At 41.5% G+C, this 23,444-nt stretch overlaps 3 protein-coding genes across 3 annotated transcripts in view; 2 read left to right on the top strand and 1 right to left on the bottom strand.

Moving 5' to 3' along the window:
- Nucleotides 1–5,432, top strand: part of LOC117494979 (cyclin-dependent kinase 17) — a 35,297-nt gene extending 29,865 nt beyond the window's left edge. Inside the window, exons 8-17 of the mRNA XM_034146026.1 lie at nt 308–402; nt 618–680; nt 1,118–1,241; nt 1,492–1,612; nt 2,110–2,207; nt 2,367–2,472; nt 2,868–2,910; nt 3,082–3,172; nt 3,329–3,406; nt 4,455–5,432. Coding sequence (XP_034001917.1) covers nt 308–402; nt 618–680; nt 1,118–1,241; nt 1,492–1,612; nt 2,110–2,207; nt 2,367–2,472; nt 2,868–2,910; nt 3,082–3,172; nt 3,329–3,406; nt 4,455–4,492 — 857 coding nt within the window. The 3' untranslated portion in view covers nt 4,493–5,432. The remainder of the gene's footprint in view (nt 1–307; nt 403–617; nt 681–1,117; nt 1,242–1,491; nt 1,613–2,109; nt 2,208–2,366; nt 2,473–2,867; nt 2,911–3,081; nt 3,173–3,328; nt 3,407–4,454) is intronic.
- A 380-nt stretch (nt 5,433–5,812) lies between these two features.
- elk3 (ETS transcription factor ELK3) lies at nt 5,813–13,955 on the bottom strand. Its single transcript, XM_034146027.1, has 5 exons — nt 13,568–13,955; nt 10,634–10,842; nt 9,536–10,288; nt 7,623–7,745; nt 5,813–6,575 (listed from the first exon to the last, which is right to left on the bottom strand). Exons 2-5 carry the CDS (start codon nt 10,838–10,840, stop codon nt 6,477–6,479), a joined length of 1,182 nt encoding a protein of 393 aa, XP_034001918.1. The 5' UTR covers nt 10,841–10,842; nt 13,568–13,955; the 3' UTR covers nt 5,813–6,476.
- Nucleotides 13,956–15,634: 1,679 nt separating this feature from the next.
- On the top strand, nt 15,635–22,926 carry hal (histidine ammonia-lyase). Its single transcript, XM_034146025.1, has 20 exons — nt 15,635–16,174; nt 16,350–16,410; nt 16,844–16,871; nt 16,960–17,034; nt 17,115–17,187; nt 17,324–17,390; nt 17,485–17,522; nt 17,646–17,771; nt 18,435–18,574; nt 18,751–18,798; nt 19,027–19,174; nt 19,273–19,368; nt 19,779–19,837; nt 20,032–20,112; nt 20,655–20,720; nt 20,810–20,975; nt 21,164–21,298; nt 21,943–22,051; nt 22,181–22,250; nt 22,334–22,926. The coding sequence occupies exons 1-20, from the start codon at nt 15,928–15,930 to the stop codon at nt 22,463–22,465; spliced, it is 1,965 nt and encodes a 654-aa protein (XP_034001916.1). The 5' UTR covers nt 15,635–15,927; the 3' UTR covers nt 22,466–22,926.
- The last annotated feature ends 518 nt before the right edge of the window (nt 22,927–23,444 follow it).

The raw sequence follows: 23,444 nt of genomic DNA, 5'->3' as shown, positions 1-23,444 counted from the left end.
AATGCGCACTGGCACACAAACAACAAATCTCCTAAATCCCCAGATTTGGCTAGAAAACACCAGTCTCTAATGTTGTAACACAAAACCAGGATGTTACACAATAAAGAATCGTCACAAAAATGCATGAATATACCGATTACCTCGATGTGGGGTGAGTTTGGAGTGAATCACAGAAGTTATTCAAGGAGAGTAATGTCTTAATAGTCTTCCGAGTCCTTTTGTTGTAGTTTTAATTTTGTTTCATCTTTGTTGTGACTTGGTCGAGACATTTGTGTTCTAAATTGCTTTTGTTTCCTCTTTCCTCTAGTGTCATTACTGAAGGACCTGAAACACGCCAACATAGTGACGCTGCACGATATCATCCACACAGAGAAATCACTCACACTGGTCTTCGAGTACCTGGTGAGACCCTCACTTCCTGCATGACTCGCATGTTAATTCTGTGCACTGATGCTAATATCAATACATTATACATCATAACTATTCATGACCCTCTGCACAGTTGAGGATGATACTGTCATGTAGGAGCACAATTGTTGCTATGCTTTTATCCTTTCTATGCTTCGAACACCCTCCCTCACTCTTTCTTCTTCTCTCCCCCTCTCTCTTTTGTGTAGGACAAAGACTTGAAGCAGTACATGGACGACTGCGGGAACATCCTGAGCATGCACAATGTCAAGGTGAGTCTCTGCAGGCGGCCTGCTGGTCAACTTCATCAAATGCCATGAGTTTGTTGCTTGTATTGATGCAAGAAACACTATTAGTGTGCCCCCTGGTGGTGAAGCTACGGCACTGAAGGGGAAAGTGAAATTTGCTTTACTAACCTTACTTTTCCACACAATTGTAATGTTTTTGTGCATTTTGTATCTTTAAATAAAGAAAATAAGATAATAAATACTTGAACTTCATATTAAAAGTGAACCTGGGCTCTTTGAAAGGAGCGCATGTAAATATTATCTTTCTCAAATTACATGTATCCAGGATTCTTTAGCTTTTTTCAATGGGGTTTGGGTAAAATTGCATGTAATGTAGCATCAATATCAGTTCAGCAATGCTTTTTGAAACTGATTTCACCGATGTGACGAGAGTCGCTAATCTAGAATATCTCTCTGCCTAGATTTTTCTATACCAGATCCTGCGAGGCCTGGCGTACTGTCACAAACGGAAAGTTCTCCACAGAGACCTGAAGCCCCAAAATCTGCTCATCAACGAAAGAGGAGAACTCAAACTGGCTGACTTTGGTAAAAACGAAAGAAAATACTTACACCAATCTGTTTGAGATAACAATTCTTATAGTGATGGATTATCTGCCACTTGGATGTTAAAAAAACACTTGTTTTTACAATTCTTTAAGATGAATTCATCTATTATTTTCAAAAACTGCTTGGAACAATTGAGCAATTAATGAAAATGTTTGAAAGCCACACTTCAGTTTGTACTAAATGTGCCTCTTGGATCAGTTTTTTTATTTCTCATATTTCTGCTCCACAGGCCTGGCGAGGGCCAAATCAGTGCCCACTAAAACATACTCTAACGAGGTGGTGACTCTTTGGTATCGCCCCCCCGACGTGCTGCTGGGCTCCTCTGAGTACTCCACGCAGATCGACATGTGGTGAGTGGGCCGCACTCAACAGGAAAGATTACAACTGTTATAAAACACGTTTCATAACTCTCTATGTCCATATGACAGGGATGGTGCAAAAGCAAATATGATCCTCAAGAAGAAAGATCTTTTTTTGTACCCGTCGGTGTGGAATTAGCCCCTCTGTTTGGATCTTCTTTGAATAAGTTGAGCAACGTATGAAGTGCAGCAGCAGACAGGTGTCCTAAGCTTCAGTAAAAACACTTTGATGTGGCACATGGTTGTTAGCGACTGAACGAGCTGTTATGAAATTTAAAGCATGAATGGTTTCTCTTCAAAGTACCCGGCTTTCTTAAATTAATCCTTCCTTTGATTTTTCCTTCGTTGGACAAATTGTAGTTGGCCATATAATGTGCGATTCAGGGAAGAAGATCAAAAACACAGATGACCTGTTGGAAAGATTAGTGATAGATCTTCAGTCAGACTTCTTTTCCTGACCTGACCCCACCTCTCTGCCCTCCTCTCAGGGGTGTGGGCTGTATTTTCTACGAGATGGCCGCCGGCAGGCCCCTGTTCCCAGGCTCCACGGTGGAGGACGAGCTGCACCTCATCTTCAGGCTGCTAGGTCAGTGCTGCCCTCTGCTGACCGGGGACCACTCAAACTTTTAATATGAGCTTTTAATCGCATTAACCCTGGCATGCAGCCCCTGTGGCAGCCCGAAAAGTCCCTCCAGCTGCCACGGTAACGTCTGACTAACAGGGTCCATTGAATGTCCCCCCACAGGCACTCCCACAGAGGACAGCTGGCCCGGGATATCCTCGATGGACGAGTTCAAGTCCTACAAGTTCCCCAAGTACAAAATCCAGCCGCTCATTAACCACGCACCCAGGTGAGAATTCCCCCTTAAATATCTGATTTATCTTTTACAACAGATTTAGCGTTCTGCAGCTCATTACATTTCACATCAGATATTAATACAGCATTTCTACAGTCTTTTAACACTCTGCCTCACTTCTCTTGTTAGCCCTGTAATCATTGAGGATGGAAGTGAGCAAATGTTGAGACCCAGGTACGAGAGGAGTAACTGTATGTAGAGCTTTTCAGAAGCTTAGAGATTTAGTCATTTAGGTTTTGTTTAGTTAGCAGTGTGTGCTCTTTGTCACTTCCTGTAAGGAAATCCTGTGGAATAGTTGACTGTGTTTCCTTCCTTACACTCGCCAGCATCTGTGAGTCACCCCCACCTCCACTGACCTTTCTCTCTCCCCCCCCCCCCCCCCCTTGTAGGTTGGACACTGATGGCATTGACCTGCTGATGTCATTCCTAAAAGTGAGTCTCTCTAAATCTGCCAGGCATGCCTGCGATGTTAAAAGCAGTGCGACACATTTAGCAGATATGTTAGGGCTGTATTTGTGGACAGAAGTAAATCAAGGAGCAACAACACATTGCTGACCTCCTTTCTTTTTTAATAACTGTCTTTCTCTCACTGCCGAATTTCAGTATGAGTCGAAAAAGAGGATCTCCGCTGATGAAGCAATGAAACAGCCGTACTTCAGGAGCCTGGGGCCACGTGTGCTCGCACTGCCAGAGAGTGAGTAATGAAACGCCGTAATGCAGACTTGGCAGGCTACGAGTTGAAGGATATTGCAGCGAACAGCGAGTATCAGTTACAGCTTCATGACAAATAAACTATTTTCTTGGCAAGATGTGATTTCTGTAGCACTGACGGCCTCTTTGTGTCTGACAGGCATATCCATATTCACACTGAAGGAGGTCCAGTTGCAGAGAGATCCCGGCTACCGGAACTCATCATACCCCGAGTCAGGTGAGGGATGAATCATGGATGAGCACTTTGCTTTTGTATTCACTGTGAATCTAAATTATGAGGTGTGCCTCCCCAGGGGGCCGAGGGAGAGTTGAAGGGGAGCCTTGAGTCTAAGATACTGCATGGGGGGGGGAAGAGACAGCTGCATGCTAGGGTTTTTTTAAAAACAACAGGAAGTGAGTCAGGCCTGTTCATGAACTTGGTAAATGGTTTTAGCTGTGCCTGTGCCACACCTTATGGAGGCAATTCATGTAATTGAACCATTTATAATATAACAAATGTGCATTTTCCTTCTAAAAATGAACTCACTGCATGCAAAGAGTGTTTACAGTGAATGTGACTTACAATGAGGATACTGAGGACTTCATTTTATCTGACTTCCATGGCAAATAACCAGTCTTAAATCCACTCTAGTTAGTTAATAGAAAACTGCTATGGTAACTATAGTAACTGCTCCTTTTAATTGGCTTTCTTCTGCATCAAATAAATCCAGTGAATGTTTCCCATACATACTTGTTCACATTGCATACAGGAGCTGCTTATACTTAAATAATGACACTTTTAATGTCACCTATTTGCCAGAATGTAAACAAATATAAAGGTGAAAAATTAGGCTTAGGTTAGGGCTGGGCAATGTATTCGTATTGTGACATGGGAATAGATATTTTCTTAGATTAGTAGTGTTTACTTATTCTGTTGTTATTGTTTATATTGCAGTGAAGTTGTTGTGTGATGTTATCCACTTGGTCATTATATCCACATTGCTGATGATTCTTTATCAAATGTCTCATTGTGTTAATATTTTGTCAATGCAGCAAATGTCAACCCTGAAGTATCATCATGATATTAAGGTATTTTGTAAAGAAATATTGTGATGTTTTATTTGTATTATAAGTCTCATACTAAACTCCGTCGTAGTTCCTGTTAACAAGCATTATGGGAGTAGTTGTTGCAAACCTTTCCATGTAGATTCTGGGGTTTGGGGGTCCTGCTGTAAACTGAAAATAAAAACTAAATAATATATGTTTCTCTCTTTGTCTCCCCTCAGGCAACGGAAAGAGCAGAAGACAGAGCATGCTGTTTTAGATTCTCTGGACTGTATTTTTTTATTTGGGAAGGATAGCTGTACAGTCTCGCCGATGGATCAGTAACCTGAGATGGATGTTGGCATGGAGCATCATCTTCATCATCACCATCATCCTCATCATTACAAACCCCCCCCAACTTGGGAAACTCGTCCACAGTGCGACCGATCCCCTTTCCAGGTCTGGCCTGAATCTGGCCAATGAGAGACATTTATATACTGTACATCTATATTTATTGAGAAGAGAATTTGCTGCTAAATCCAACTACTGTCTAGAATTCTAACGGGCTCAGTCACTTTAATGAGTACATGCAATGTGTATAGATTTCATTTCTTTTGAAGTGGTGGTATTTTAAGTTTTTTTTGTCATTTCCATTTTCATACATAAGAAAAACTCAGCCTCGAAACTCCTCAGTGTGTGTGGGGGGGTGTGTGAGGCACACAGCGAGCAGAGGCATGTTTCTGTAGCAACTCAATAGGGTTTGATTACTGTCTCTGTTGCCACGGTGCTGTTTCTCAGCTGCACCCATCATTTGTGACCGTTTACTCCGAGGCTGGCTTTGATATAACTGATCATTTTATCCTAACTGGAGGTTACTAGGAGAGCAGTGCAGCCAAAAAAGATCCCGCTCTTGTCAGAGGCTGGCATATCATTCCAGGATGCTGCGGTTTCTGTCGTGACCAAGAAACACATGCAGGAGGGAAAAGCAAACGTAGAAATAATGACAAGGGCATTACAAGATTAGTAACGCCTCTTAGCTCTGAATAAAACATAATTATGTAACTAAAGTGAACCTCCTTCTCATCCTTTTTCCATCTCAATCTGACACTTCTCCAGTCTGTTACAAGGGGAGGTGAACGTGAACCCCCAGTGTTGGACTCTGCTGGCTTTGAGCTTCGCAGATGTGTTCTCCTCTCTGCCATTCCCATCTCCATCAAATGTAGAAAAAAAAAATGTATCTTTTTGTTTCTGGATTGGCTCCATCTTTGTGTTGCATGCCTGCTCTGTTGTATGAGGAAGCACACAGCCACTGAGCTCCTGATTCGGAGCGCTAGCTATAGTCCTGCCCCTAGTGAATACCATCCTGAGTCAGTCTATTTAACAGTGTTACAAGAGATGTTTTGTATGATATTCTTTAACTTTATTTGTTGATAATTGTTATTGGTGTGGGATTTCATTGCAGATGCCCTCCCATATTTTAGCTTTTTTCCAGAGTAAAGAAAATTAAATCTAAAACAGAAGTCATGTGACCTGGTTGTGTTTCTCTCTGCTGTACGGACACTTCTAGCTACTGTAAAATGTTGGATTTAAAGACACTGTGTTTAAGCATTCAATGCTTTGTTTATTGAAAATGACAAGACATTCTTCACAATACAAAATTATACAGAATACAAACTGTATACCAAGTCCAGTATAAAAAAAAAATGAACATTACAAGTGTTACAAAGGTTTTTCATTGATTTGAAATCTCGTCTTCATTAAAAGGTTTTGGAAAGAGAAAAATAGGACAACAAGGCACAGCCGGTACTATCTGAGAAGCATAGTGCATACATTACATAGAAAACCACACAAGTAAAACAACCAGTTTCACGTTGTGATGAACACTTATGGAAAACAAAGATTTTTTTGTATTTATACAAGATTAAAATAACCAAGCTCTCTGCGCAGAATGAGCGGCTGGCTAGCCGTTTGCAGCGAGCTATGCGTCTCTACTGTCCAGCGTGGACAGGGTCATGTGGAAATGTGCTGTACGTTATAAAGAGCCAGACGTCTCTCAGACATCGCGGCGTATGGCTTTTACCAAGTGCTTTCAACCACTGGAATCTAAAGCAACTCAAGTGCAAAAAAGTGAGGTCACAAACTGTCTCCTAGGACTTTTTTGAAGCGAAATCTAACAAGACGGACACGAGATGGTTGCTGCTGCTGATGATCGCTCAGAACAAGGGATGCATGAAGATGGGAGGTTTTGATCCGCAGACCCTGGATCAGGATTTGTGGGTGATGTGGGACAGGAGCAGGGAGGAGGGTGTTCCTTCCAGGTTTGGCAGGGGGATAGGCATGTGTCCGTTGATTAGGCTGGGGAACTGTGGAGGAAGAGAGAGAGGGAGGGAGTTAGCGAGGAGGGGACGAGGTTCTATGAAAGCTGCTTTCCGCAGAGGAACTGCAGCTTTGTCACTGCTCTGGTTTCCTGTTTTTTGTATTCATTGTGCCTCTTCCTGTTCGTCTCTGTCCCCCTCTACCTCCACAACAGAAGGAGAAGTCAACACTGTTTCTGCACAAAGAATCCGGTATGGTGTGTGTGCGGCTGCGGTGGGGGTGTGGTGAGTGTGTGTTTTTCACAAATGAGGAGCAGCTCTCAAACCAGTCCACCCTGTTCAGACTGGCTCCCCTGGGCTCAAACAGGAAGTATTCACAGGATTTCCTCTCTCTCTCACAAGCGCTGAAACAGGACACCTCTGCTGGACCTGCTTACTAACTCGAATAGCTTCGAGTGTCTCGCTCCTTCGCAGATCTCATAGACGTCTTGTTTTAAAGTTTAGTATATTCTTTGTGTTAAAGTGAAATTATGCAATTCATGCAGGTATTCAAAGACAGATCAATGTTAATGCCCATTATGGGTATAAGTATCCGTCATATTTTGTTTGACTGTACTCAGTTTGTTAAATATTTATATTTTGTAAATGTTGTCTTAATCTTTAATTTGCTACAATAGTCTTTAAACATTTTCTTTTTTAAAATAGCTTCTATAATAATTCAATTTTTTTGCTCCTTTCTTAAAAGAAAAAAAATAATTTTTTCTGTGTCTTAGCGTGCAACATTTACACCAAAGCAAATTCCTCGTATGTGTAAACCTACTTGGTAATAAAACCGATTCTGATTCTGAAGAAACAAAGGATTCGATAAAGTTTTAGTCAATAAAACCGGAGCCAAGTCCTGCCTGTAACAAATACTTAGGAATTCCTTTATATTACTCAGCTGATGTTAACAACTGCTGGGAAGAAAGGGGATTTTGCGGCAGAGCTCATTTCACCCGTGCTGCCTCTTAACGTCCTCCTCGGCTTTCAAACGATACCGGTAAACACTTAGGAACCCCACCCCCCCTTATGTGTCTCCACCTGTGTGTGTTTTACCTGGAAGAGGGAGCCGTGGCCCTGCAGCCGGGCGGGGCTGAGCGGTGCGACGGGGCTCAGACTGCTCCAGAAGTGGATGCCTGACAGCAGAGGACTGTGAGCCAGCAGCAGACCAGAGGGAGTCTGCAAGGGGGGGGGGGGGGGAACACAGAGGGAGGAGGGGAGGCTTTGTGTAAATACGAGAAACCAAGGGGAAGACAATATTTCTTTTTAAATAAAAACACAGAGACCCACTGCTTGGAGAGCATTGCTCTGAGGGCTTGGGTAATGCGAAACATGCCGAAACGGTAAATGGACGGGTATTGGCGTTTGGAAAAACAACTGACGGAGCAGGAAGGAAGTCTGTGGTTTCTCCCCAGAATACAGGGGTGACGTGGGGAGGGGGTGGGGGTTGTTGTTGATTGGGGGGAGGCTGGGGGTCCTCAAGCACTTCAAACTCCAAGCAGGGAGAAAACATATGAAATCAATTTCTCCCTCTCTCCCCTGGCCTGCTCTCCCCCCTCCCCCCCTACTTTCCCCTGTGTCACCTCAGAGAAGTGAGCCAGTGTTGTGGAGGGACCCAGCCCCGCTCCCATTATTAATGGAATTATTGGAGCATATGGCATCACTTAGGGCCTCTTCCCCCCTCTCATAGGTTGGACTTGCCGAAGATTCCTGTAAATTGCTTGTTTTCCTCTGATCTCCCTTTTTGCGCCCCCATAAACAGACAGTGAGAGTGTAGTAATAATGGCTTTCTCAAAGTGTGGATACACCTCTGATGTGGCAGAGTCATTTAGCTTTGTAACAACGCCAATGTAAGCACATTAAACAGATTATTAAATACCTTTTAGCGTTATGGCAAAGATAAAAAGGTCCCAGCTGGAATAATTTGGCTCTAAATGTGTGTCAGAACACACTTAATACAGTACCGTAAAAAGCATAATTCACCTTCAAGCAGTCTTATTGATCAACACTAGACAACAAAAAGAGAAATGTACCACAAATTGCTTGAAAAATTCCAGTTTGCTTGTGTACTATATTTTCTCTAACTTTAATTTTAGCGTTGACATACTTCCATAAGGCCTGTTATTTGCAGCACATAAACATTCTGGCAGTCATTTTGGCTTTTGCCCCACAAAACTGTTTATTGAAATGTTTTGAAGTTTAAATCCCAAACACAGACAGTGACGCATTACATTTGATTTAATTTGCATTTGTTCAAAACTGTTAAATTGACCTGAAAGTGCCTGTGCACATATCACCCTAAAATCCTGCCTTTTTTCATACCTTTTCTCTGCCTGTTTCTTAAGGATATTTGAGCTCAAGTGACTACTTAAATAAATATAGCAGTAGTCTTTCCACAGAAACATGCCAGGCTGTGTCAGATGTCACTGGCTGCTCTCTGAGCGCTTTGGGGGCACTGACATCATACTCTGGACGGATCCCATCCTCTCTGTGTGGCCGGCCAGCACACAGATAGCATCACAGGATTTATTCTCCTTCTTTCAATAGATTTGATTATTATTGGTGTCACTGTACTTCACCTGTAGCTGGCACAGAGTGAGACGATCTCTAATCCACCGTACATTATTGAGAGTGGAAATAAGAGCGCTTTAAAATGTGTACGGGAGAAATCACAAGGTGTGCAAACATGTCTAGACTAGATAGATATGAAGCTGGTTTTAGAGGAGTCTGAGGTGTTGAACCTGTAAACCTGTCATGCTTACATTATGTATCATATTTCATTGCTTGGGAACACCTTCTCCCCCAAAAGGGCTGACAAACATAACTTTAAGAGTCTGTAAACAATCAGACGTGTGTCAGAGAGAGGAGACCCTTTGATCACGGGCAGGAAACACACACAAAGTGCAGTCATGTGACCTGACCGTGCTCTCACAGTGATGGTTGGGCATCAGTCAGATAAATGGTCTCACCTGAGCAGTGAAGAAGGCGGGGGTGAGGGATCCGGATGGCAGGGCCGGGCTGTTCAGGGCGATGGAGCCGATGTCGCTCCCTGAGAACAGCAGAGACGGGGCGGAGATCTCCAGAGCTTTGGGCTTTTTGCTTTTTGGTGGGAGTCCATCTCCTTGGTAACTACTAGAGCTACTTCTACCGGCGCTGCTGCTGCTGCTCCTCTTCTCCGGGGGCTGCATGGCGCGCTCCCGGTGCCCGGAGGAGAGGTTGAGGGGCTGGGCGCTGTGGTCGGAGGGCTCCTCTTCCTCGAAGACGGCAGGGCTCCAGCTCCGGGATGTGTGGGTGTGGGGGGAGGACAGGGACCGGTGTTTGGATGGCGGGATGTAGGACTCTGACTTAATAGAGGGGGGAGAGCTCCTCTCGTTGGCATTGGTGCCGAAGCGGATGACGGAGCGCGGCTCCTCCTGGCGCTCCCGCAGCGCGCGCAGCAGCTCGGGCTGGTTCTGCAGCGAGCTGATGCTGAAGGAAGAGTAGAGGCCGGAGCGGAGGTAGTCGTTCCTACACTGCTGCGCCAGGGTTCTCCTCTGGGCCTCCTCCTCCCCTTCCTCCTCCTCCTCTTCCTCTACCTCCAGCTCTGAGGCCTCTCCCTCCTGCAGGGGAAACCTGCCAGAGGCCAGACCCATCTCCACCGCCTGAGGGTCCATGTTCAGGATCTCAGGGAAGGACACAAACTTATAGACAAACTTCTGGCCAATCACCTTCTTGATGATGTTCTGCAAAACACACAAATGCACAAATGATGAGGAAAATGTGTAGGTATAGCCAACTGAAACAAATAAAGAAAATAACAACATATCTTGATCATCACAGGGATGGTGATAGTGAAGACATACTGAGACAACTCTTTGTCAAGAGTGGTACATAACAACCAGATTTCTACTTTGTGTTTTCTGACAAAGAGGAAGTGGAAGTGTCTATCAGGGGAGATTGTGGTTTAAAGAGAACAACAACATTTTGTAGATGTACTTCAGGTCCTGTCGGTTTCAAAACCTGCAATGAAAAGATTAGTTGAACTACAACACAAACGCGACCCCTTCATATGACCCAAATGGCCTCACCTTGTCGTAGTAGTAGCGCAGGGCTCGGCTCAGCTTGTCGTAGTTCATGTTGGTCTTGTTCTTGCGCAGCCCCCACAGCTTGGCCACTTCCTCTGACTTCAGGAGCTTGAACTCTCCGTCAGTGGACGTCCAACATATCAGGTGCTTGTGACTTTGGTCCAGAAGCAGCTGCAGCAGGAACTGCCACAGAGTGATGGCGCTGTCCATACCTGCAGCAAGACATGACCAGCGTGAGTGAAAACATTGGACTGGAAACGAACATAAAACGCCTTCAATGTTTAAAAAAAAATTATAATAAGATGTCGTCCTCCTGTGGCCTATTCTCTGCAAGATAAAAAAGTAAAATTGCCACCCAGCGATGTGTCCTAGAAGAAAAGCACATAAACTTTCTACACTACCTGCCGGATGCTAAATGACAGAATAAGCACACAATTCAAACCCCTGAGGAAAACCAGCCTGTAAGCTGTTTGCACTCCACTGTGCTCATTATTTCTATTTTCTAGACTTAAACTAATTGCTTATTTATAATAAAACCTACCTTGTGTGTTTAGAGAAACTGTTAAGAACAAGAACTGATACTTTATCTTAATTTAAAATCCATTTTGGTGATTTCCGTCTTGCCAGTCTCCTTTTACGGCACAGACTAAATGAGGTTACTGGCTGAGAAGGAAACGGCCTGTAACATGTGGTGTAAGGACGAGTCCACCGGTGATGAATAGAACAGTGTGTTTTAAAGAGTGTAGTGTAATGTAGCAGCAGCAGCAGAAGAGAAGAAGAAGAAAAAAAGAGTATAAGGAGGAACAACAGCTCAAGCCAGAAATATGCTGCGGTTCAACCTGGCCCTCTCTCCACAGGAAGTATGACGGCCCAGGGTGGGTTATTCCTTTAATAGAGGAATGTGCAGCCTCGCAGCTCCTGTCTGCCTGCTACGAGCTCACGTCTTAATACTGTGAGTGTGTGTATGAGTGTGTGTATATGTGTGTAGGGGGGGCTGTTTCTGTCACCATGGATAGCAACACCAGATTAGCGCTGAAAGGATTAATCAATTAGTTCAATTGCAATTAATAGATTGGCAGTGTTTTCGGTAATTGATTAATAGTTAAGTCGTTTAAGCTAAAATGACATGCCGTTGTTTCCAGCTTCTCAAATGTGAGGTTTTTATGCTTTATCAGTACATTCAATGATTTTAAATTGAATATGTTCGAGATTTTGTCGGACAAAACCAGCTATTTGAAGACATCCCCTTGGAATCAGAGAAACTGTGATGCCCATTACTTTTTTTCTGACATTTTAGAGGCAGAGGAATGTTTAAGAGGATATTCGATGATGAACAATCTTTAGTTATAAGCTAACATCAGATAGACATGTGTGTGGATAGGGCTAAACTTTTAATACATTTTTGGTGAATGAGTCCATTGCAATTATTATTTAAAAAAAAAGGTTCCAAAAGTTGATCCTAAATCAGGTTCAAAGATGATTTATAGTCTCAATTTATTCTTTAATCTGATATTTACTGTAATAAATCAGAGTGTTGCTAACATTAGTGTCAATTTGATTGTCCTTTGGCTATTTGTTTGAGAAGTTTGACTTATTTTTGTTAAATAAAAATAATTCCTACTAAACAGCTCGATAGATAGTGATGGACCTGCCTGAGTCTCATCTTTGCCGTCTTATCGGTGGATGTGAGGAACAATTAGTGACTGATGCTTAAGAACAATGATAACACTCTTGCCTTTAAACTACATGTCTCTGTCCGGAGAGGAGAGAGAGCGAGAGGGCTGAACTCATTTCCGACACAATGCATCCCCTGAGTTTTCTATCTTCCACGTGAAACTACAAACCTGTCAGAGTCAGGACTTCCTCCCATTCTACTTCCAAGGACATATGTTGAGAGAGAGGGGATCCCACAGCAGGGGAGCATTTCCCCAGTCATGCCACACTTCCCACAAAAATCCCAAAAGGGAGAGGGTCACAAGATCAAGTCATTGTCATCTTTCCACAGATCCACCCTTTAAAAACCCAAACCAAAGTCTGGGTTCAGATCGGTTCAGACACTTTGAAGCAAAAGGAAAGCTGGCCACTGAGCTGACAGCTATACAATTAGGCCAGTGTGACTTATAAACATTCACCTTTGCAAGATGCCACAAATAGCACAGAGGGACTTTAAAGTATGGAGCAGCTCCTGTAGGGCAGACATACCTCCTACATAAATCAGATTTGATATGTAAAGTAAGGCAGTTGTAGGGGATTATACATATTGTATATTTGAATACAAGAGATATACAATCCCCTACAGCGAAGTAATTACAGATACAGCACAGCAGACATGTTATGACCACTTTCTAGGAACATTACAGGGACATTGTGGTGGTTTTGGTCCGGACTCAGGAGCTCTGTTGTGGATGCTCGGGTTGAGAAGTCTCGCTGTGTGCACAAAGCCATCCAGTGTTGGCTGAACGGAAACTGCTAATGAGATTAGATGGTGTGTGCAGACATTACTTAGCCATGACTAAATCTGCTCTCTTCCTGTTCGCACACGGTGGAAAATGCAACAGGGGCCCTTAAATAAGAGAAGCATCTCCAAACAGCCGCCGTGGACTAGATTTCGCATAGCTCCTCGTTTGTTTGCGTCTCTTTTCTGGGGAGGCGACAGTTGTATCCGGGACTTGAAAGTTGCCTTTACGCACACAGAGGTTTTGGATCACTATTGTGCCACACTGACTCATATTCAAGATGTGGCTCGGACCGGAAGACAATTGTGTCCGCATCTAGACAGACATGTACTATTCTTGCGTAAAAGTACAACAAAAAACACTCGATCCGAAGACAACTTTAAAGCGAATACAGTTCATGTTGGTAATACTTCCAATCATGCACTTCCCTCTCTATAAGCCATCAAAGCTCTGTTCATAGAAAGATTGTTTTTTACTTTACCTGCGATTTCTGCCTCGGTGTTTTCCTCTGCGAAACTTTACGGTGAAGCCTGAGTGATTCCTTGTTTTTCCATGCTTACTTCTGGTCTACACAGTTGTGCTGGACTGAAATAGGATCCCGTGCTTTTTCTTTTTCTGAGCAGGAAGTTGGAGCAGGCAGACACAGAGCCGGCTGACTTCCTCTCCCCGACGATTCCCCAGGCGTTTTTGCCGTCTGTGTAAACACACTTTTCCTCCCTCCTCTTCTCCTCTCCTGCCTGCTGACGGCCAGCAGAAAGGCCTACTCTGCGTCCGCCGCACACATGGGGCTGCAGAAACTCCTACAGCCCGTAAACTGACATCATCCGTCCGCAGTCTGGCGCGATGCGTTCAGGTGCGCCTCGTTAGTTCTGACACTTCCACTCACAGGCCAAGAGTCATGTGAGGTTTTATCGTGTTTCGTTTCAGCAGTGGTGGAAGACAAATCCAGATATTGTATGTCAGCAAAAGTAGAAATACTATGTTGCAATAGTACGGGAATAATTCAGATACTATACCTGTACTAACACCCATTGGTGGAAAAGTATCTAAGTACTTGTACATTATAAGTTTCAGTAAAAGTATTAAGTTACAGTATGAACTAAAGTACACAAATATTATTATTTGGTAGATTAAACCAGTCAACATTATATTAAAGTAACTAAACAGAAAGTTAACAGAAAAAAGGGTTTCTTTTCACAGATCCAAGCTTCTTATATGTGAAGATTTGCTGATTTTGCTTCGTCTTTTAAAATATATATTTTTAAATGTCTGCAATGAGTAATTTTACCCCTAATACTTCAAGTACATTTTCCTAATCATACTTAAATACTTTTACTTAAGTACAATTCTCCATGAAGTACTTTACTTAACATGTTTGTATTTTTACAGTGTGGTATTAGTACTTATACTCAAGTAAAGAATCTGAATACTTTTCCCTTCACTGCTAACACAACACTGAAAAGTCGTGTATTGACATGTTACTTAAGTAAAAGTAAGTCACTAAGTGAAATTCAAAAAATGTAGTAAAAGTACTTAAAGTAAAAGTAGTATAAAATATAATACAAATTGTAATAAAATGGTCATAAAAATGTCACAGTAGCCTATAACATATATAAGCAATACAGTCCTGCATTCAAATGTTCTATTCATGTTAAAAATTAGAGGAGGCATCATCAGCACAAGTATATTTCTTGGTAAGCTAAATTAAGTTAATGTTTTACTCTGAAGTAGAAGTAAAAAACAAATAAGCAGTTTAATTGTAGAGCTTTGGGAGCCTTCTGTAAGTTATGTTGGGCTGTAATGAGTTAGAATATTAACATAATTCAAAAACATTTTAATTGTTATCTAAGCATAATAGAAACAACTAAGTCATGGCAGGTGTAATTTTCAGGACCAAAGTTATTAGGCCCGTTCCAAACAGGAATGTTTGTTGCAATGCACTCGTTATAACAAATCCTAATTTTTTAAGAACCCTCCTTATTCATTGTAAGCAGAACTTCCTGAATGTTAAAGTAACTACAGTAAATCTGTCAAGTCATTGTGCAGAAGCAGTACGATTGGCACAAAATATGTAACGCTGTGTGGGTCGGAGCTTTGAGATGTACATTTGTTTTTGTGTTTATTTGATATTATGGAAAGTAGGAAGAGCAAAGTGGAAGGACATGCAACAAATGACATCAGCTGTCAATGAACTGTTGATGTTGCAGACACATGTTATCCACCTTTGACCACTTAGATTAAAAAAAGTTTTAGTAGCAATGCATCAGAACCCCATCATGTTTTATTTGGTAAATATCAGCCATTGAGAATTCCGGTCATTTTGGGTCATATTCATATTTTTTATTCATATATATTATTTACACTTCCTATAAGATTCACAGGCACTAAAATGTCAGACAGCAAGTTAAGGCACCAGCAGAAATGGGATACATGTTATTCGAATAATTTGTTATTGATATGTAATTTTGGAAATAAGATTTATCTAATTTTGGTTTCCAAAGCAAAGCCAGAATTGTCTCGGTTGTATCACTTTAGGACAATTCTGGCCTGACAACTAGAACAACAATACACAAAGTCAGCAGACTCTTCCCGTTTGTCTAATTCAAACACCTAAAAGCCTCCATATTTTCTGAGATTAAATCACGTGAACGCATTTCAGTCAGTATGTCCAAACATCAGTGTGACCGACCTGTGCAGGTCAGTGACCCCCAGAGGTGTGACACCGGCGAGGCGTGGCTCCCGAGCGGAACTTCTGATTGGCTGCTGGACTTTAGGTGCTGAAGGTGCTTCCCCGGGGAGAGGAGAGCAGCCCTCACTGCTGCAGACTCCCGCTGAAGTGCAATGCCTCGATTCACCGTACATATCCGAGATGAGTGGCTGGCAGTGCCCTGCAAGGACGCCACCAATACCATCCAGTGGCTCGGACAGGAAGCCCTTAAACGCTACATTAAGAACAAACCGGACAACGGCGGCATCAAGGATGTAAAGGACGCCCAGTTTGTGGTGCGCAGGTGCCAGGGTCTGGGCCTGCTGGACACCGATGACACTATTGAAGATGTGCTGGAGGATAATGACTTTGTGGAGCTCGGTATGACTTTATGCATGTAAAATGTTAGAACATTTATGAATTACATTTAAGGGACAGTTATGCCAGTTGTTGTGCGTAATTGTGCATGGCCAGTTTTTAAGAAAGAGACATTACATTTAATAATACTGTTGATAAAAGTAAAAATGTGATGTAAAATATTATCCTGTACTTGCAGCTGTCCAAGGAGACACCATGTCCACTGACTTTATCCCGTGTCAGCCCGGAGTATCCCACCTGTATCCTTCCACTAAACTGTTTGAGCCATATGTAAGCTCCCTGCTGTGATACTGTACTACACTTTGGTCAACCTGGGTTGCTTTAAAACGTTCTTTCTAAATTAACGTGACTGAAGTTGATATTATTAATAGTGGAAACTGTTGTATTTTTCATTAAGTTAAGGCTATTAAACAGTTTTCTAGGCTAAGTAATTTACGCTGTCGTACATAAAGTTGGAATAATTTTGTTTTTAGACACATTCTTATTTTTTATTCCTATTTACACAGACAATCATTTTATGAGAAGAGGTACAACATATTACATTACACCATTATGGGCAACAATGTATTTTATTAAATAACATAAAGTTCTTGAATTTCTGCAAGAAAAAAATAAACTATAGGGCAAACTTGTATTTGTTGAATGTTATCCTTGATCAAAAATGTGAAATAGCACTGCAGCATACAAAGAATCCGCGGAGGTAAGAGTTGATTTCACCATTTCTCTTGCTGTAGTAACATACTACTACTGATTGCTTCTGTGTAACACGGCTCTCTCTCCCTGTGCAGTTTCTTTCCCTAGATGGCAACAGCCTGACATCGACAGATCTGGTCAATTTAGGAAGAGGACTCTACAAGATAAAGGTAATGATCAACTAATTGTATTTCTTGTCATGACTGGTCAGTGTAATCTTTGACTTAACGTAATCATTCCCTATTTTCAGCTGACTCTGGAGGCCGAAAAAAAAGTGGTGCAATCCAGAGAGCTGTTGGATACCATTGTCAAAGAAAACAAAGGTTAAGAAACATTTAGGGATAAAGATCTGTAATGCATTGGTCCCACTGTTAACCAGCTACTTAAAAAATTGGCACATTTGATAAATCAATAATCCCATGTATTGAGTTCTCTGTATCTCTCTCTATGTTCCTCCAGTTGTCTATGGAATCACAACAGGTTTTGGCAAATTTGCCAGAACAGTCATTCCTGTCAGCAAGCTCAAGTAAAGACAACATTTCACATTTTCTTTGTCCCCATTAAATCTTCTGTTTGAGAGTGAGTTGGTTTTAATGTGCTGACGTGTGTTTGTTCCACAGGGAGCTGCAGGAGAACTTGGTGCGGTCACACTCAGCAGGTAATAAAGTTAAATTACTAGTCTAGAATTAAACATTTAAACATTTTCAGAGCTCCAGACAACATTTTTAGCTTTTGCTGCATTTAAATCAGCACCACCAATGACATGGTTTGCTTTTTGTAGGTGTTGGAAACCCTCTAAGCCCAGAGAGGACCCGCATGCTGCTCGCTCTGAGGATCAATGTTCTGGCCAAAGGGTACAGTGGAATATCTCCGGAAACGCTTCATCAAATGATCCAAGCCTTCAACGGTGAGCCTCATTTACCTCGTCTGACCGGTGATATCAGCTTCAGTTAACTGCTGATACCTTCATTAAGGGATCAGTATCAGGGAAGCTGGATGTTATATGCAGAGGTGGAAGAAATACTCTTGTACTCAAGTAAAAGTAGAAATACCAAAGTGTAGGAATACTCTGTTACAAGTAAAAGTCCTGTATTAAAAATGTTACCTAAGTAGAAGTACTAGTTTTGGCATCTAAATACACTTAAAGTACCAAAAGTAAAAGTACTCACTATGCAGATTGGCCCATTTCAGAATCATGTGTATTATATGTTTTCATTTTAATCATTGATGCGTTAATTTGTTTATCAAGCTTGTAAAGGTGGAACACATTTTAATTACTTTATTTACTGAAGGGTAGCATGTGAATTTAATCCAGGTGTAACTAAAGTTTTATTTAAGTGTTGATTGTATTTTTTGTATCATTTATCCATATCTGCAAAGTAACTAAAGGTACAAGGTAAATGTGGTGGAGAAAAAGTACAATATTTACCTCTCAATTGTGTTAGAGTAGAATTAAAAAGTACAAGTACCTCAGAATCGTTCTTAAGTACAGTACTTGAGTAAATGTACTTAGTTATTTTACGCCAATGGTCATATGACTAATCTTATCCCTCCCTCACTCACTCTGCAGCCTCCTGCCTCTCCTTCGTCCCAGAGAAGGGAACAGTGGGTGCGAGTGGAGACCTGGCTCCTCTTTCTCACCTGGCCCTGGGGCTGATGGGAGAGGGGAAAATGTGGTCTCCCAAGAGCGGATGGGCAGACGCCAAATATGTAAGATTTACCTCTAATACTGACTTCCATGGTTGTACAACAATAACTTGCCCAATGCTCCAGGAAATGTGCTTTGTGTTAGTTTCGAGTGACAGGTTGCAAGGTCCAATAGAATAACATGTTTGCTTTTGATGACCCTTGACATTTTACGTGTTATTTCTCCTTTCATCTCTGAGGTCCTAGAGGCCCATGGACTGAAGCCCATATCACTGAAACCTAAAGAGGTAATGTTTAAAACCAGCCGTGCTCTCTCATATTTGATTTGTTTGCACTCAACAGCCTGACCCAGGGTTCACTGGGGACATGTTTTGCCCTCTCTTCAGGGTACAAAGTGTATAAGATTAATATCAGTGTTTATATTTACAGTTATACGAGTGCTCAAAGCATTGCATTATTCTAGTGGCTTTTAAAGTGTAAAAATGTGCAACTCACTCCCAGTCTTTACCTCCCAGGGTCTTGCTCTGATTAATGGGACCCAGATGATCACGTCTCTGGGGGCGGAGGCTGTGGAGCGAGCCGAGGCCATCGCTCGGCAGGCCGACATCATCGCTGCTCTGACCCTGGAGGTGCTGAAGGGAACCACCAAGGCCTTTGACAGTGGTGAGCAGCATCAAAAAACTAGATGGAAACGCTTACTTGTAAACTTCAAAATGTGATATATGTTCAATCCCTCCTCAATTTGTGGTCTCATCCTGCAGACATTCATAAACTGCGGCCCCACCCCGGACAGATCGAGGTGGCCCTGCGCTTCCGCTCGCTGCTGGACTCTGATCATCATCCATCTGAGATTGCAGGTCAGAGGACAGGGACATATCCTAACACAGACAAATAACACAACATCATAAAATCATGCAGAATTATTTTTATATGCTGGGCAGCAATGTTGCCACATCAATAAATGTGTCGTAAATGCTTACAGAGCCACAATGAGTAGAGTTTGCATGTTAGTCTTCAATATCTCTGGGGTTTCCTCCAAACCAAAACACAAACATCTGTGAATAATATTTATACCCCTGCACTCGGTTGAGGTACTGCTTTCACTGTGGCTGCCCACAGCTCGTAAATACTTAGTCTGGTTTAAATGCAGAGGGAGTATCTTCCCAGAAGGATTAATAAAGTATTGCTTTTGGTAACATGATGGCTGCTTTGCATCCTTTGATATGTACAGTAGTTCTTAATGTGTGTGATTGGTATGTTTTTCCAGAGAGCCACCGGTTCTGTGACAGAGTGCAGGATGCCTACACCATGCGCTGCTGTCCTCAGGTAACCTCAAATAAAGTTTATTTATTCATCCCAAAATCACAAGTTCTTCCCTCAGGATTTAGCCGTTTTACGTCACACTTGTGGTGGATTGTGGTACATACCATGAGTGATGATGAGCAGAGAAATCAGATTACTGGAATTGAAATAAAACTGTGCTAAATATGATGTTTACTTTACTTACCTTACTTACACAGGTCCATGGAATCACCAATGACACAATCAATTTTGTCAAGAACATCATCAATACAGAAATCAACAGCGCCACTGACAACCCTGTATCCTTCCTCATCGTAAAAATGTAAAGACTGTTTCATAAATCTAGACGTGTCACTTAAAGGTGGGGTAGGTAAGTTTGAGAAACCGGCTCGAGATACACTTTTTGTTATATTACATGGAATGCTCTTAACATCCCGATAGCAATGAATATCTTAAGTGCTTTGACAAAAAATCCATAAAAAAATGTCATCTGTGAAAGCCGTAATACTGTAAAAAGCACGACCAATCATTTTAGCCGGCCCGGCTAAAATAACTGGATGGCCTACCTGCCTGTCAGCCTTCCATCTGTGCACAAACTTATCTCGTGCCCTCATTGGTCATGTGCACGTTCGTGTGTGTTGGAGGAGGGGCTCTGTAAGGAAGTGGCAGATTTTTTCCGGATGTGTATTTTCAAATTCTAGCGATCTCGAGCCGGTTTCTCCAAAATGACCTACCCCACCTTTAAGTCTCTGCAATTAACAATGTATATTGGTTCAACCAAACAGTTTTCGGCTTTTATGGCAAATCAGATGTGATTAATGTTTCTTAACGGCCATAAAAGATGGTGTTTTCCGAAAGAGGAGAGACCATTTCAGGTGGGAATTTCCATGGTGAATACCCGGCTAAAGTACGTAAGAAGTGATAAAATGATTTTTTTGTTATGTTTAGTAGTTTTGTTGTCCTACCTCTAATTGCCTTTTCACTTTATTTTTTTAGGCTCTGGACTTTTTAGCCATTGCAGTCCATGAGCTGGCTTCCATCAGTGAGCGCAGGATCGAGAGGTTGTGTAACCCGTCTCTGAGCGAGCTGCCGGCCTTCCTCGTCAACGAAGGAGGACTCAACTCCGGCTTCATGATCGCTCACTGCACCGCTGCTTCCCTGGGTAAGTGTGCACATTTCTAAAATAAAAGCGCATTAACACAAGTAAAGAAATTAGGTGACAATTATATTTTTGGTAAATAAAATAGATATTGTTGGGGGAGTCATTAAATAATATATATGTTGTTGTAAAGTTTGGCAGCATTTGATCATTATATTGATTTGTATTTATGTCCTTTTTTAACTGTCTAGTTTCAGAGAATAAGGTTTTGTGTCATCCATCGTCTGTGGACTCCTTGTCCACCAGCGCAGCCACAGAGGACCACGTGTCCATGGGGGGCTGGGCTGCCAGGAAGGCCCTGAGGGTCGTGGAGCATGTGGAGCAAGGTAACTCGTTTTTTTAAATCCAGGTACGATTGGATTATTGTTACTACTAATATTTAAGTAAACAACAGCATTCCAGTTTCTTAAAGTGAAAAAAAAACATATTTACTCCAATGCAAGGAATCCAGTGGCTGCTCTACATGAACATTTACGATCTATTTTATGTGCTATTCCTTTGCGATTAAAAAAGAAATGGACACATGTTGTTAAACTATTTAGTTAAAACATGCAATGGGCTTCACAATCTCACACATAGTTTAGTACATTTATGACATTTGTTTAGTATTAAAGTATTTTTAAAGCCCTATTTCTGATCTCATAATCTCATACCATACATACACTCTAATGCTTTCAGTGTGCAGCCTCACTGCAAACACAGGATTGTCACTTAACACGCTCATATAGAGACATCAGACAGCCAGATTAGATTGAATGGAGATTGAGTTTATAAGAAACAGGGTTGCATCACATGTTGTGTAACATTTCCATTTTTTGTGACAGAAATGATAACCACTACAAATAGGACTTATCTATATACTGTAGGATTGTTTTCAGAATAAAGTGTCCTGAAGAGAATCATCTTGACAAGTGAACAAGTAAGAGATATAATTAATATTGTTAAATATATGTTTTTTTTCTGTGCTCAGTTCTTGCTATAGAGCTGTTGGCAGCCTGTCAGGGTATCGAGTTCCTCCGCCCTCTCCGCACCACCACTCCGCTGGAGAAGGTCTATGAACTCGTGCGCAGTGTAGTCAAGTAAGTCAAACAGATGTGGCCAAGGTACACGACTCTCAGTCCACTGAAACAACGTACAGGATGGTTAATATTTATCCACTGTTCCACTTCGGACTCTCTCTTCTTCTCTTTCTATTCTGATATTAACAGACCGTGGATGAAAGACAGATTCATGTCTCCGGACATTGAAGCTGCTCACAGACTTCTACTTGACCAGAAGGCAAGTGACATTAAATGGTGTCCCAGGTATGGAAATGACAGATAGAATTGTAATTTTTTTATATTTTTATATTTTAAACCCAGGTGTGGAATGTGGCCAAACCTTATATCGACAAGTATAAGACCGAGGTCATCCCAGAGTCTCGCCCAGTCTCTCCGACCGCCTTCTCTCTGGATCCGCCGGCGTCACCGAGGAAGCGCTGTCGTCATGAGTGAAAACATGTCTGATCTTTGCTATTTTTAATAAAAAAAAATACCCTTTGCATTCCAAAGATTTATTTAAAGATGCAGCATTGTTTTGTCCCTTGTAGACTTAATTCATAAGTAGATTTCTGGCCTTTTTAGGGTTTTAATCCTTGGTGTATTAGTAATTTAAGAATTGGTGCTGTTCCTCTAGTAATTTTGGTGGGTTGAACACCTCTGTGCACTAGAGTTGTATTTATCTAGACTTTTGTTGTCCCTTTAAAATGTGCCTAATTTAGTTTTTACTGCCACATTACTACCTCAGCCATTGTAACCTTTTCACATAAAAAAGTCCTTAATGATGTAACACAAACAATACTACGATTAAACATTGTTGTTGTTTCTCTGGTATTATCATATGAAATCTAAAATGATTGTCATCTGTATATTTCCACTTAGACAGCAATACAACTTTTGAAAGCTGCATTCTTTAATTGTTTGTTTGATTGTGTAATTCATCTTTTCTGCTACACTGATACATTCACTTATTTCTGGTTTGTCCAACAGTATGTTGAGATCACTTTTAGAAGAAACAGTGGTGGAATTATTTAAGAAGTAGTTATAATAGAGTTACTGCTATATTTCTGCCATTAAGATGTTTGGTACCTCCCACCATTATATTAGTACATTTACTCAAATTCTAAGTGTGTCCAATCTTTTTAAATGTTTTTTTACTTCCTTGAGAATTTACATTTTCTGCTATTTTACACTTCTTTTCTACAACATTTAAGAGGGAAAATATGTGAATGTATTGTTGTCCAGTTGACTTAAAAACATTTATCTGACAGCTGGAATAATTAATGACTTTGCAAATTCAGATGTTATGTACAAAACGTTTTAAAAATAAAAAATGTCTTCAGTTACATTTTTAATGGAGGATTTTTTTAAAGGAGGATTTTTACTTGATACAGTATTTGTAACTTTTAACTAGCAAATTAAGAATTATGTAAAA

Source organism: Trematomus bernacchii, unplaced genomic scaffold, assembly GCF_902827165.1.
Source record: "Trematomus bernacchii unplaced genomic scaffold, fTreBer1.1, whole genome shotgun sequence".
NCBI classification, from domain to species: Eukaryota; Metazoa; Chordata; class Actinopteri; order Perciformes; family Nototheniidae; genus Trematomus; species Trematomus bernacchii.
Note: the sequence above shows the minus strand (reverse complement) of the source record. Positions and strands in the feature narration are given on the sequence as shown.